General features: G+C 34.4%; 1 protein-coding gene across 1 annotated transcript in view; it reads left to right on the top strand.

Moving 5' to 3' along the window:
• Window positions 1-15,126, top strand: part of LOC100367791 (nesprin-1-like) — a 157,857-nt gene that overhangs the window by 72,480 nt on the left and 70,251 nt on the right. Inside the window, exons 74-83 of the mRNA XM_085505423.1 lie at window positions 4,607-4,725; window positions 8,059-8,266; window positions 8,778-9,104; window positions 9,595-9,715; window positions 10,427-10,632; window positions 10,943-11,085; window positions 12,082-12,268; window positions 12,643-12,948; window positions 13,734-14,060; window positions 14,613-14,936. Coding sequence (XP_085361549.1) covers window positions 4,607-4,725; window positions 8,059-8,266; window positions 8,778-9,104; window positions 9,595-9,715; window positions 10,427-10,632; window positions 10,943-11,085; window positions 12,082-12,268; window positions 12,643-12,948; window positions 13,734-14,060; window positions 14,613-14,936 — 2,268 coding nt within the window. The remainder of the gene's footprint in view (window positions 1-4,606; window positions 4,726-8,058; window positions 8,267-8,777; window positions 9,105-9,594; window positions 9,716-10,426; window positions 10,633-10,942; window positions 11,086-12,081; window positions 12,269-12,642; window positions 12,949-13,733; window positions 14,061-14,612; window positions 14,937-15,126) is intronic.

The following is a 15,126-nucleotide window of genomic DNA, read 5'->3' as shown; positions in this document are numbered from 1 at the left end:
TTTGGTCTAAAAATAAGAGGAAATCTAGTTTTTCCTGTTCTTGGCAATGCAATGACAAAATGTATTTAAACTTCACACATAGGGAATACAAAATACATTACTTATGTTGATAGACACAATTTCACAAGCGAAGTGTAATAATAGTGTCATTTGGGATCAAAATGTGTCATTTTTGGCAAAATTTGGTGGAAACATTTCTTTTTTGCCTGTTAGGTAATGCAAAGTACATGTCACAGTCTATGTCTATTAAAGAATGCTATGTCATTTTATGTCTTGTTTAATAATGATTACACAAGTATGAAAAGTCAATTTTAATATAAGGATATTAATAGATACTTGAACTAAGTTATTATATAGAATTCAACTACCTTTGTTGTCTGCATTGTTGATCTTGATCACCCTCTTTTAATCTAATTGATTGACTTTCACCTCCTAGCTTCTTACACTTTATTAACAACTTGATTTTGCCACTTTACTTTATTACCCCTGCTCACTGATCCTTATCTTTTTTAATTGACTTTAAACCAGTCAATTTCCCCTGGGGAGTGTGTTTTTCTCCATAATTGTAATTTGGCACTTGCCTGTTAAATACATGCAGATTTTCTAACTACTGTGCCAGGTTCTTGTCCCATTAACAGATGCATGGGAACAATACAATGAAATCAATAGTTATTCCCAACGGCATGTCATCTGCGATTTACACTGCTACTTCTGACCTGCCACCTTACAGTAGCGCCTATTCATAATGTGTATATTACACACTCACAATGAATTAGTGTCAATATTTGTGAAAATAAATTATTAGTAGTATACTGAAATACCAGCATTTATTCTGTAATGATTATTGTAAACTTACCTCACAACCACCTGTTTGATTTTCCCCAAAACTGTTATTTTTAAAAATCTGGTTGTGAATTCAAAATAATTTTTGATAAATAAATTTATGTGTTATTTAAAGAGGTAAAATATCTATTAGAAACTAGAAAAAAATGAAAAATAAAAACTTGCACAGACAAAAATCATGGGGAAAAAATCTTGTAGGAATCATTAGAAGAAAAAAACATTCACAGCTTAATCTTAGAAAAAAATATTTCACAAAGTGAAAAAAAGAAATTCTAATGAAAAAAAAAAATATTAGCACAAACTATTATATAAATTAAAATGAAGAAAAAACAATTTTGCACAGTTTTTCTGCCATAGCCCCACCAAGAGTTTCTGGTGGTCCACTCTTAAGTTTACAAAAGTCTTAATCACATACTAGTACTCAAATACATTTTCTACATAATGTGTTTTGGTAAGGTCTACACAGACTCGAGGTTGTCAGAGGAAATTTGCTCTACTGCCCTCTTTGGTTTCGTTTAGTAGTGTTTTACATTGTGTGAATTCACCACAGAACTATGCATGTCTTTCTTGTGTCATTCTTGAGATAGTCTTGAGACAGTATGTGTGTTGTTGTGTCACCCTCTATGTGTAGTTCACATAGTTTGAATGCACACATTTCATAAACTATTTGAAGTAGCTTTCGTGCCACTATAGGAAACTTGATTGTTTACACTCTCATTGGATGTGTCCCTTTAAAATCAATTCTATTCAATGTTTTACCTTGGAGGACTCCACCCCTTTGATACTGCAATCCCTCAACCAATAGTGTCTGGCACTATAACAATACCTATTGTTTCCTTCACGTCATTTCACCTTTGTATGTACCTATTGTACATTCTCTCCACTGTTATGCTGTGTGCGTGTTTTCGGGTCCTATTTTTTCTACCAGGGTTGTAGTTGCGTTAGTAACAATCAGGTGGAGCAAAGTTCGATAAACAAGTCCCCTGTTAATCATTGACTTGGTGCTAGCATTAGTAGACTGTAATCCGTAGTGCGATGATTTCTATGTGTAGGGCTGCAATAGTGTTGTACGGCAGTGTCGACTCAAATTCCTGTGTTAAAGGGAATAAACAATAGCCTTTGTCGTGTACCTCGGAGAATAGCAGATATTCAATACCTAAGACGGTGACAGATATATTGCATGGTTTAGGAGCCTTTGTTGATTTATACTACAAACTAGTCAGAGGACATTTAAATAAAGATGCATTGGGACGTGCCTAAGTAAAGGAGCTGACATTCACAGGATCATAATACATACAGGCTATGTAGGCTGCGTCAGAGCTAGTTCTACCACGACTGACAGGGATAAACCACAATCATGACTTCGCTGGATGTGCCAGATGAAGTCGCCAGCATTCTGAAAAGCATGGATTATCAGAATTATGAGCTTCAATGGCGAGTTCAAACTAACGACGATCGAGAAATTAAACGGCTGGTTCTAACTTGGCAAAGATTTTCTCACCCCGACGGCACATCAACACCGTTGTTTTACGAGTCATCAGATGCTCTTCATTTTGCTGGAAGTGGTGGGGGCAAGAAAAAGTCGCCATCCAAGCGGAGGAGAGATATAAAAAGGATGAAGAAGTGGCTAGAAAAGAAATCTGAAAGCCAAGCTGATGATGAACCTGAAAGCCCACGCGATGACGCCAGTCTTCCTCATGCAGATCTGAATAATCCCCTTCACAATCAGAGCGGCTTACTTGATTCAGGGCTACACAGTGATGCAGATGTGAGTTTTAACTCCATAATTAATTTATAGTATTCAACAGCAGATTTTTTAATGTTTTTTTTTTCAACAAAAAAAAATGGCAGAACAAGAATTAAATTTATTAATGCAAGAGTGGATATGGGTATGGGTAGACTCCTATTCCTGCAACAAATTGGTTAAAGAAGTTTTAGTAACTTATTGCAAAATAACACCATTAAATGTGTTACCAAGGTTACCAAGATATAGTAACTGATATTCTAAGTATGTATCGTAATTTCCTTCTATTTAACCCGCCTATTCTATCAGTTTTAGTGGTCAGATATCAGATGGCGTTGGCACCATGCCAGCATGTTGAAAATCTAATACATGTTCAAATAGGGGTAAATATCAAGAGGCAAGAAGCTTCTCAGCTGTGGTATGAAACGGTGTTTGCTATTCTGATAAGAAGGGACGCTCTTTACTTTGTAGCATTATGGCAACAAAAGCCATGTTCAAAATGACCCTAAATAATCATTCGTGATTGTTTGTAGAAACCACAACAGCAATAGCAGACGAACATTTGCTTTGAATCAATCGTGCGGGCACGTCTTTTTGGCGTATTTAATTTGAAGAACAGATTAGCTTCATAGATTTCAATGCTATAGTGTCAATTCACTAAAAAAATTCAATGGACTCCGCCTAACCTTCTGTGCTTCGCTTCTTTTTTAAATTGGAATTTCTTTTTCTGGAGCCACAGAAGCATTTAAATCTAGTGCGATGTTATCGATGTTTGTGTAGTGCTCGCGACTTAAGCACAAATCTTGGTGTCTCATTAATGAGGCTTGAAGTATGTGTTATTCTTTGACGTGTTTCTAAGGTTTCGCCAAGGTCAAAACATGCAGCAATTTGTACAAAGAACTCCTGTTCTATTAGTATTGAAAGAAACTGTGTGAATCTGCTGACGAGGTTGATAGCCACACAACAAACCCATCCGAATTGTAGGTGTGTCCAACTGCAAATGTTCTTGGGAGACCGTCTTCATGACAAACTTTTAAATCAAACAAAAAAATGCGAGGCCAAGAATTTCACTTTCTCATATTTGTTCTTACGAGGATTTATCAGACAACAGAGCTGTAAAGATTTATTGCCACAGAAAGATTCAATATTTCCTTTTGACTACAATGTCAATAAGGGTGATGTGTTAAATAATGGACAGTCAATTTTAAAGAGGTGTGGACCACAACTGATAAAAGACTACATACACCAATTGCATGGGGTCTTAAGTATCACAGTTGTAGCATTTACTAGCTGTTATTCTTGCTTTAGTTTATAGAAATAATCCAAATAAATAGTCACTTCTTATTTTAGATTAAATTATCTCTAATTCTTAAAGTTTTTATTTATTACTTAATTTTAAAGCTCGAATTGAAAATATTCAAAGTTTAATTTTATCAAGGTTGTTGTAAATACCACTGACTCTTAATTTATTTTTCTAATTCCCTTGATGATATGAATCAAGAAAATAATTCTGGAATAGATTTTTATAATATATATATATTGTAACGATTTCTGGAGTGAGAGTGTTGTGTACTGTATGAGATTGATGTCATTAAAAAAAATAAAATGTTTGTTGTGAATACTATGGTAGCTAGGAACTGACACCTGTTGATTTATTCAAGGTATTTAACAAGTGTATCATTTGATTTACGAGTACTTTGTTTGTGTTTAACATCTTGTTACTTCGCCACAAATAATATTTTAGTTGTTTCTGTAATTTGGGCGCAATGTGTCACTGGCTTTCTACCATGACAGAACAACTAATAAGTGTGATTAGTAGCATGTATGAATATTTATTTTGAAGAAAACAAAAACATGTGAATCTTTTAACACATACATAGTTACGTGCAGGTATATTGGTGATACTTGAGGTCAGCCTCCAATACCCCCCAAGGCATGATTGACCTTTGACACATATTGGTAATGGTGAGCAATCAGAATAAAATCATTCAAATTTTTATTTATGTATTTTTTTTACAGAGACATTCTGCTGGTCTTAGTAGCCGTAAAGAAAGTATTGAAAGTTTACATTTACATGGTGATCAGATGTGTACATACTGCAGTAGTCCTGACCAAGCTATTGTAGAAGAACATCTCAGGTTAGTTTATCTTTTCATTATTATTCAACCTTGTTGATTTTCTGTCAGTCTCACAATATTTTTACTCAATATTTCACTTGAATAACTTGCTTATGAGTCTTGGTGTTGTTTTCTACTTTTATATTAACCATACCACACATTGTTAATTTTTGTCATCTTTCACTTTTTAAAGTACACCTATTAATATCTGCCTTTTTCATTTCAAGTGTAGACGTTTGATTTTTTTTTCAAAATCTGTGGGTATTGTGAGATTTATACTCTTTTCCTTCAAAATTCTCATTCAAATAGGAAAAAATTACAGAAAATGTGAGAATCTGTCCTGAAAATGTTGGTGAGAAAATATTGAGAGTAATCTCTGACTCGTAAGGTTTAGAGATTTTTTTTAGATTTTATGTAATTTTTCACTAATTTTAACATATTTTGTTGACAGATAGAAACATTCCCTAGTGTATAAGTTTGGATCAAATTAGTAAATTAACTTTATTGGATGTTTACAATGATTGCTAAAGGGTTAACAAACCCAAAAAAAAGAACAAAAGTTGACCATTTCCATTTTGTGGTAGTTGTATATCATCTTTAGATTATTTCTGCTCTTTCTAACCTCTCATAAATGGTTACTTTGATAAAGTCATAAATTCAAGGGACAAAACAAACTTATTATTCAGTGTTAACAATTCCCTAAGGCCAGACTTTTTTTATATGAGCCTCCACGACAGCTTGCTTTTAAATAAGCGTTCATTGGAATTGGTACCATGACTAACAGTGCCTAACAACCAGTCCACTCAAGTCACAAGTGTAGTGTACTGTAAAAATACCAAACTTAGTTTCAGTGATTTTATCCTGTCCAGATCGTAAAACTGATTACCACGATAGTTGTCATAGAAGATCTATCCCGGGAATATAAGACTGGGTCACTACGTCCTTAAACTGATTTTACTGTTTGCCCATCCAAACATTCATCTCCTTAGAAACATTGAAAATAACTGACTTTTATCGCCTGTTCTAGCTGAACGCTATTTAAAATCTTATTATTTCCATTTCTTGACCCAAACCTCAAGGTTTAGGGGTTAAGGAGAGAGAGTTTTGAACGAAGTTAGTGAAGGTCCCTTCCTGTCAATGCTTATACTTATTTATTGTGCCTGTCCATAGAGAAACCAAAACTTTGAAGACTTGAAGATCTATATACACATAGACTGATGTCTTGAAATCTATTGTCAATTTGTGTAATTTTTTTTGTACGTTTCTATCTTTTTGTTGTGTGGTAGTGCTACTTGATTTTTTTTTTAGGGTGGGGTTGCTTACAGAAGACATTGTGGGTCAGACTTATGTCACCACTTGACAAGTGACATACTAATTGTATGTCTTTGTGCTCAGATCATATTATTCAAAGGAAAAATTCCTAACTTTAATTGTCACAATTGCTCACTTGTTAACAGAATAGTGGATCTTTCTTCTGGTTCATTCTCACAGAAGTACATCACCAGATTTATTCTATCAAACAATGGCACTAAAACTATTTCTATAAGTTGCTGCAGTTTGTGTTTAAATGGGGACTTATGTAAATGTGTATGTCTCCACTTGTGTTTTGGTTATGCCTAGACCAATTTAAACTTACCGTGTACATTATGTTTGGATACATATGCTTGGACATTTATGTTGTAATTTGATTCAAAATGGCCGAATGGCAGTTTTTTTTTATGCTAAAAATTCATCGAAATTATGAATTTCTGCCTTTTCATATCTTGGTCATTTATGTACGGAAACTCTGTACAAACATTATGGGACCTTGATGCACATCATTTTGTTTTTCAAATCAGAATCAAAATGGCCATTTTATGCAGTTCCAGCTATATCTTTGATATGACCCGACTGTTCATGTTCCAGCTTTATATATACATCATACAGCACGTCGCACATACCCATATGAGTTTGTTATTCAGATCAAATTCAAAATGGCGGACTGGTGGCCATTTTGTTTTAATGAATGCTGTTGTGAAGCAATTTCTCTGACATGCTCTGACCATTCAAACTTTATAAATACATTATACATCATGTCACACATATATTCATTTGTTGATGCATTTCAATATACAAAATGTAGTGGTCATTTCAATGTTGAACAAATTATCAAAATTAAGCACTTCTGCTATTCTAGATCTGGATTTCTGACGGTTCATTTTCAAACTTTATATACCGGGGGTGTTTCTCAAATTTGATAATCGCAAGGCTATTAACCAGACTTATGTGACCACCGGTTCAACAATATTTTGGCAGATTCCCCTAGAGATCTAAATAATAATTAGCCAAACTTATTGATTTTGATTGTGTACAACTCAAATAAATGTGATTGCAACAGTACTTACTATCTTATTATTTTTTGGACAAATATATCAAATGTATGAGTTGACAATCCATAAAAAAAAATAATACAACCTCCACCTGTCTTTAACCATTTTAATGAAGTTACTTTAATGAAGTTTGTTCAAATTTGTTACAGAGAATTGATTATAAACACAGATGCAAAGTGATTAGCTCCACTGTCAACATAGTCAAGTGGAGCTTATGATATCACTGATTGACATCACTGATCTAACTTAACATTTTTGACTTCCTGCTTGCCCCATTGGTTTGATATCTTATATGTAGGTACCTCTAAAGAGTTGTTCATTACGTGACAATATCATCATATCTTTAACTTTGATGAATATTTTTGACTTCTTTTTTAAAATCGCGAGTCTGATTTCTTTGACATTAGTACATAGACCTCAGGCGAACCTCTCCCAGTTTATTAATTGTGTGACAACATCTTCAGTTTTCTAATTTTGATGAATATATGTGTTTGTTTTTTGTAAAAAGTGATATTTTCAACTTCTTGTCAAAAAACCTCAAGTTAAATTGCTGTGATATTAAATATATTGGTATCTCAAATGATCGTCTTCCAGATTTGTTCATTTCATGAATTTCGTGATTTGTTTTTTTAATTTTAAAGAATATTTTTGTCATTTTCATTACTATGGATAAGATAGCTTCCACTTAATGCATCTCAATGAGTGCTGGTTTACCTAATGGGATTCTTGTTTAATACGTTATTCTTAATTGCTGGCGAAATGTGCATCACTAACAATGTTGCTATATCAGCTGACAGGCTGCTTGTTTCTGTTTAAATCCAATCCAGAATTAAGTTTTACACATTGTATGACATTAATTGTAGGCTTATATTGTTCTAATAGGTGAATCGTGTAATAATATTTTTTTACACTGAAACATCTCCATAATATTTCAATGCTATGGTCAAAAAAAATAATAATGTTTGCACCATGTTTTTTTTTCCAGGCAAGTACAAGAGCGATATGATAGCCTACATGATAGGACAAAGAGGAAGGTTCAGGCTGTGGAAGTTGTACTCTTAGATTACCGCACTTTAGTAGAGAGGGTTCAAGAATTCTTGGGATGGCTAGGAAAAACAGAAAGGCATATGACGTCTCAGGGACCTCTCAGTCCTACCATAGAAGAAGCTGAAAATCAGCTGCAACTACACACTGTAAGTACTTTATCATATGTTTGTGATTTACTATGCTCGAACTGTCCAATTTTATAAACAAGTTGCCCCCTTTCTGCCTACCTAATATGAAACTGACCATAACTTGGTATTAACCTTACAATTGACCTCTTTCAATGTGTACTTTGTGCTATTAGTGAATGGCTATGTATTATAATTGGTTTTAAACTTGCAAAATATTGGTAGGGATCTTCCTACATAATGGAAATAGCCATTACTCAAGTTCCGGGATGTTGGTTATTTGCAATGGTCCTCTGCCGATGTAGTTCTACTGTATGGCTATAATTTTTGCAGCAAAGCTCATTATTGGACCTTCTTTAAATATAAATATGAAATTTATGCAATTCAAGATTGCAATTTGTCATGATATTTGTTTACGTTATGAGATGAAATGTGATCTTTTTATTTTTTATTTTCAATAATTTCAAAAGTCAAATGAAAAATGAGCAACTTGAATGAAGGAATAAAATAGATAACTTTTTTTTTTTTAAAGGCAATGTGCAGTGAATTAGAGAGCAGGAGAGCTATAGTAGACAGCATCAGTGGACAGGGTGATGCCATCTATCGTGGTCTCAGTCGTGGTGAACAAGAACACATCAAAAGACATGTGGACAATGTGAGAAAACAACTGAGTCTGGTGGAAGAATTGGCTGATAATAGAAAGAAGAGTCTTAAGAAGAGCGTTACAGATCGTGAGGAATACCATAAAAGGATACAGAGTTGTCATGATTGGATGGATGAGATTGAATCATCCGTGCTTACTGATGAGCAGCCCCGACTCCATGCTGTAGATGTCGAGGAGCAGCTACAAGAAATTAAAGTAAGATGCTTTGTAATGTACTTTTTGTAATAGAAAGTAAATGTTCTTCTCATTCTTTAGTTTAAATTCCACATCTTGAATACTTTGATGATGGGACTGCATACTATTAGCAAAGTGCAGCCAGAAGTAAATAAATCCTGCAATTGTTCACTGTTTTCATTCTCGGCACTAAAGTTGAGTTAAGCATACCGTACAACTACTTTTGTTGCCTTGTTGTTCTGCAACTGCTCGTGTTCTTTCACTTGGTTCATAACAAATTAAATTGAATTATTCGCTATGTTGGAAATCTGGGTCAGCCTTTATTGTCAACAGATATAATCTCTGTGGGGTTAAAAATTAGTCATAAAGACACCCTGTGGACGTAAAAAAAATGGAAACTCCTATGGTGATTCCGTTGAAAGCGTTTTTTGTCACACTCACCATAATCAGAATCTGCGGGTATTCCTGGTCACTTGTTGATATTAATTGGCCAAACTTATCTGTATCTTAGGAGATTGCAGAAGCAATCGATGACCATAAACCTCATGTACTTGAAGCCATTTCTATTGGAAGGTTGCTTATAGTTGAGGGTAGCGAGGAGGACCAAGAGACTCTGGAAAAAGAGCTACAAGGTAAGTGTGCATGTAAGCTTGATATCCCGGGACACAACAACATAGCAACTGTACACTCACGGTGAAATGTTTCCCATCCTGTATTTAATACCCTATGGTCATTGTCCGAGACATAATGCACTTTTAAACATTTTTGTCATTGTTCATTCAGGCAGAAAACGGGTGCATGCAAGGGAAGTCTAGTTAAGGGAATCGTCATGTAGATTTCAGCAATAGCTTTGTTCAGGTGTACAAACAAGTGCCAACATGCTTTAAAGGCATACTTTATTTTCATAAGTGTCTGCATGAGATGGGGGGGTGTGTGGATATTTCTGCCGGCTTTGTTGTAGATTTGATAATAATTCTATGCAACAAGATAATAGAGGGGATTTTTGTTTATTCGTACGTTTACTTCAATTGATCGAGTTTCAAATCTTGTGTTTTCTCCCTGCGAAGGACTCTCAGAATTCAAACTTACTGATTGTTAAATGCAGTTATGTTATAAAAACAAATGAATGTTTAAAACTTTCATTACCTTCCAAAAAAAATCTATTGAATAATGAAAACATACACACTTGAATTATTGGCCTTATGCCAACACCGATTAGTCCGGTTACTTCCATCACAATAACAACATCCCTTGCTTGACTAACCCGTTCTGATATGCAGAACCTCTTGTGTAGTGTTAAATTAAGTTTATGAAGATTATCATCTCATTATTTTTGTTTTCAGATGTGCAATATCGATTTGATAAGGTCACCAGGAGATGTCAGGAGAAACAGCATGCTCTGGAAGATGCCTTGGATAAGAGGAAGAGTATCCATGGTGACATAGAGAAAGTCACAACCTGGATGAAACCAGCTGAAACCAAACTTGGTGATACCATCAAACTTAACTGCCCTATTGAGAGGATAGAAGGACAACTGAGACAACATCAGGTAGAGTCTATAGGATTGTTTATTGAACTTACCTAGATATAAACAAAAGCAGTTAATGTTACTAAAGTAGGTGGCAGTATCTAGACCATCCATAATTTTTTTAAACTAAGTGCAGCGATGAATTACAGTACAGCTGAGAACAAGTTTTTCATTTCAGTATTGAAACTATTATTTTTCAAAATACTCTTAATTTTATAAGATCACTGCTGCTTTTATTTAAAATATCTGTGTACAAACTTGATGCTTGTCATAAAATTTTAAAGATTTATTTTATGTTGAATCTCTGAATGTTTTTTTTTTCTTTTTTCAGTCTATCTGTAATGATATTAAATTTTATGAGGGCTTGGTTGGATCAATTCAAAAGCAAGGTGAACACATACTGCCTGAATTGAATGAGAGTGATAGGAATACATTTGAACAACAACTAGACAGTCTACAAAAGCAGTGTGAAAGGTATGATAAATTTTCTGCTCATGATAGTTTTTTCCATGTGAAGTAAGTTATATAATTTCCTTCTTGTTTTGTTAGTCCAGTATAAAAGTCTGATTGGTCTGATATATTTTGGCTGATTAGTTTAGAATAATTTTCATATTTTATTTTTACCGTAACATTAAAATAGAATTCACAATTTAATTTGAATGTCCTGATGTTTTGTGTGTGCTAATTGCAAGTGCTGATTGTATATAAATTTGGTGCATTTCACCACATAAACACGATACATGGCAGAGCTGTGCAAAACTATCCTTTTATTTTTTTTATTTTCACTCAACTTAAATTTAAGAAATTCCATTTTGCCTCAAGATTTCCGCAAAGTCATTCCTTTTATAGGGCACACTGCATCTGTAATAGCATTATGGCAATTTTAATCAGCTGTCCTAGCATAAGCTATGATCAGTCAACCACTTGTGGACCATACCCACTGTAGCCTCCCAATTAGACTCTGCTACAAACTCGTCATAGGATGCTAGGCCACTCCTTTTTTCAGTGTTAGACCATTAAATCCCCCCCCCCAAATAACCACTGTTCTAACAGTGATCAGTTTTGTGGGTTCGATTGATTTAATGATGCATAACTTGGTGTCCGTCTACTCTTCAAATGAATGTTTATGGAACTGTGAAATAGACGATGTGTTTCTGTGGTTCATGACTTGTATGCACAATGTGTTGTTGCCTGGCATTGTTGCTATGCATGCAATGTTGTCAGACATTGTCTACATATCTTTTACAGCTTAAATTGGAATTTGTTAATAAAAAGTTTGATAAGGAATTCAGAATATTTACAATCAATATATATCTTTGGAATACTAAGATTATGTTGTCAACTGGAAAGGAGATGCAAAAATTACAATTTTCCTGTTGTTTCATTTTATTTAAATATAGCATTGCTTACTCTATGGGATTCTTATTGCATGTAATATTGACGTAATACCAAATGTGACTTGATTTGCAGGGTATCCACTACAGCCAATGATAGGAAACATGAATTAGAGACAGCCTTGGCAGAGAGGAAAAAATACGAAGTTGATGTTAAAGAGTGTGATAAATGGTTGCAAGATTCAATCAAAATGGCCAAGACAATTGACCAGCCGGTTGGACATACACTGGATGATGCACAGGAACTCCTTCAAAAATACCATGTATGATTTATTATGTTTATTTTCTGAAATCAAAGGCAGATAATAGATAAGGGTGTGCAACTAGGGTGATATTCCACTGATTGGGAGAAATCACACACACAAATATCTAGAAATATTAACTAAATTCAAGTCTGCAATAGAAATGTTTAGGGTACGACTTAGGTTGCTATTTCTAGTGTTTTTGCATATTTATACTGCATACACATATCAAATAACCTGAAACGTTAATTTCAACAGTTGAACCTTTTCATTGTTATCTACCCTGTCTATTATATACCTTTTGTAAAATAAAATAAAGAAATAATTCATGTTTTTTTAAATTAAATTGCAAAAAAAATGTCCTTCAACTAGTGCAAACTTTCAATTGTTATCAGGAGTTACAAGCACAGTTGGCCACACATCACGCAGACATTGAATCTCTTAACACAAAGAAAGAGCATATGGCTAAGAGTGGACAGGCTACATCATCTGGAGATGTCATGAGAATCAACAACACTTACGATGACTTGAACAAACAGCTTGAAAAGAAATGTGCTGAACTGCAGAGAGCTGTCCAATCTAGAGAACAATTTACGGAAGGTACCCAGGATATTGAAAAATGTCTTGAGGAGTGCTATGCTGGTATTTCTAAGATAGAACAGCCTGGATTGACAGCTGAGGAAAAACTTGAACGTTACCAGGTAAGATTTCAGATTTCTGTTTCTGGTACTTATTTATTTCATTCCTGCCTTGTTTTAGTGTACTGTTGCATTAACTGTGTATTGTAATACAATTTATTAACCACTCTGAGCACCTGAACTTTACAGTATACATGGTGGAGGCTTATGACCTACATTTCTATGTACACAGTGTAGGTGTGGGAGTAACGATGTATATGCTGTATTGAGAGTCATTTACATTTGTCATGATCAATGTCCAAGTTGTCTTAAAATTGATTTCAGACATGATGTCCAAGAGAATAATCATTTACCATTAAAACTTGATTAATGAGTGATTGAATTGAAAGCTACATGTCTGGAACCCTAAAACAACAACTTTGAACCTAATGGCAGTAAGGGTGTCTGCTGTAGAGATTTATGTAGTCTTCTCATGTGTACTGAATCTAACCCTTGGCAACATTAATATATTACACAGATGTAGTGTCCTCTACCCCCCTCCCCCCTTTAATGAATACACCCACTGACACCCAAGTTGAAACCTATTTGCCAATTTAATCTTAATGTTTTGTTGTATTACTGTTGTGTTGCCATGGTATTCACTATCAGAATGCTCAAAGTTCATCTGTAAAGTTTACCCACTCACCACTTAGTTTATCATCTCATTCATCATCTTTTTTGTTGCTGTTCGAGTCGCAGTCGTAAAGCCATCATCATGTGAATTAATGAAGTTCAAAAAACCCAGAGTTCCATAATCAATTTATTCAACCATGCTTTCTCAATTTACTGTTATTTGTGTTTGATTATAGACCTTAGCACAAGAATTAAAAGCGAAACATGCTGCACTTGGCCTCTTAAGCGGACATGGACAACAGATCAGTAGTGAAGGTAATGAAGCGGACAGGCAGCAAGTTGCTGACCAGCTGGCAAAATTACAAAACAATTTGGAAGCAGCCTTATCAAAGATCGAAGAAAAACAACGAGAGAACGAGAAAACCTTGGAAGAAAAGAAAGCAGCTAAATCGCAGATTACCAAAGCATTGGAATGGTTGCAACAAGCACAGAGTGTTGCCATTAGTGATGAATCTATACCATTGGATATACATTCATCTAAAGAAGCACTCCAAAAACAACAGGTGGGTAAAGTCAGCAAAGTATGTGTGTAGTAGGTGGCGATTATTTTTTTCAGCTGAGGTCAACTATTGTCAATAAACTCTATTGTATGTCTCTTCTTTATTGTATTCTGTTTATTTTGTTTTCACGTCAGAAACAGTTATGTGTCATTTGTTGTAGTATTAGTTTATTCATGTTTTTATTATGATAATGTATTATATTCTAAATCCTCTTGTTTCTATGACATACTTTGACAGTCTGTCATCACTATTGCCAAATGTTTTCTTCTTTCACCAAATCGTTCTAATGTATTTGCTGTATTAGTAGTACTGTAAAATCTGTATTAAAAGCTGCGGCTTCTATTGAAATGGTACAATGCGATGGAAGGGATGCGGCTTCTATATTGGAACATTTACACATATGAGAAATGATGTAGTTGTAACAAGAATGGGTGTGACTTCTATTAGAAATGCAACTTCTAATACAGATTTTACGGTACATACTTTTATTAGAGCTGCGCTTTGTACTGCAATTATTAATAAAAAAATTACTTAATTAAAAAATATGATTTACAGGCACTGGAGAATGAAACTGAAAAAGAGATACAGAGGTTGCAACAACTATCCGATTCCATCCGTGCAAAGTTTGCTGAACTTGGAGAAGAGATTCCACCAGAAGTACAAGAACAGTTAGATGCCATTGAGAAGAAACAAATGCAATTGCGAACATCTATGAAGGAGAAACAAGCTGCATTGGAATCTGGCATTGCGTTGAGAGAAAAATACCAAAAAGCTGTTGACGATGTTGCTTTGTGGCTGGATAAAGCAAATCAGAAACTACATGAAGGACAAGATGGTGCAGACTATGAGAATCTACCAATCGCTCTTGAGGACCATAAGGTATAGAACCAACTTCCTGTGTCTGTCATTCAAAGTGAATCAAATAATCCTATATTTTTGTGAAACATTAATTTGTCAATTTCATAGTTAGTTACTTGGACAATCGATGCTATTAACATAGTGCAAAGTGACGCCATTTGTATTTTTAATTAAATGATCGAAAATAAGTAGAAAATGTAGCCAAGCATTA

Source organism: Saccoglossus kowalevskii, chromosome 2 (assembly GCF_978046115.1).
Source record: "Saccoglossus kowalevskii chromosome 2, keSacKowa6.1, whole genome shotgun sequence".
Classification (NCBI taxonomy): domain Eukaryota; kingdom Metazoa; phylum Hemichordata; class Enteropneusta; family Harrimaniidae; genus Saccoglossus; species Saccoglossus kowalevskii.
This window is presented reverse-complemented; position numbering and strand designations above follow the sequence as displayed.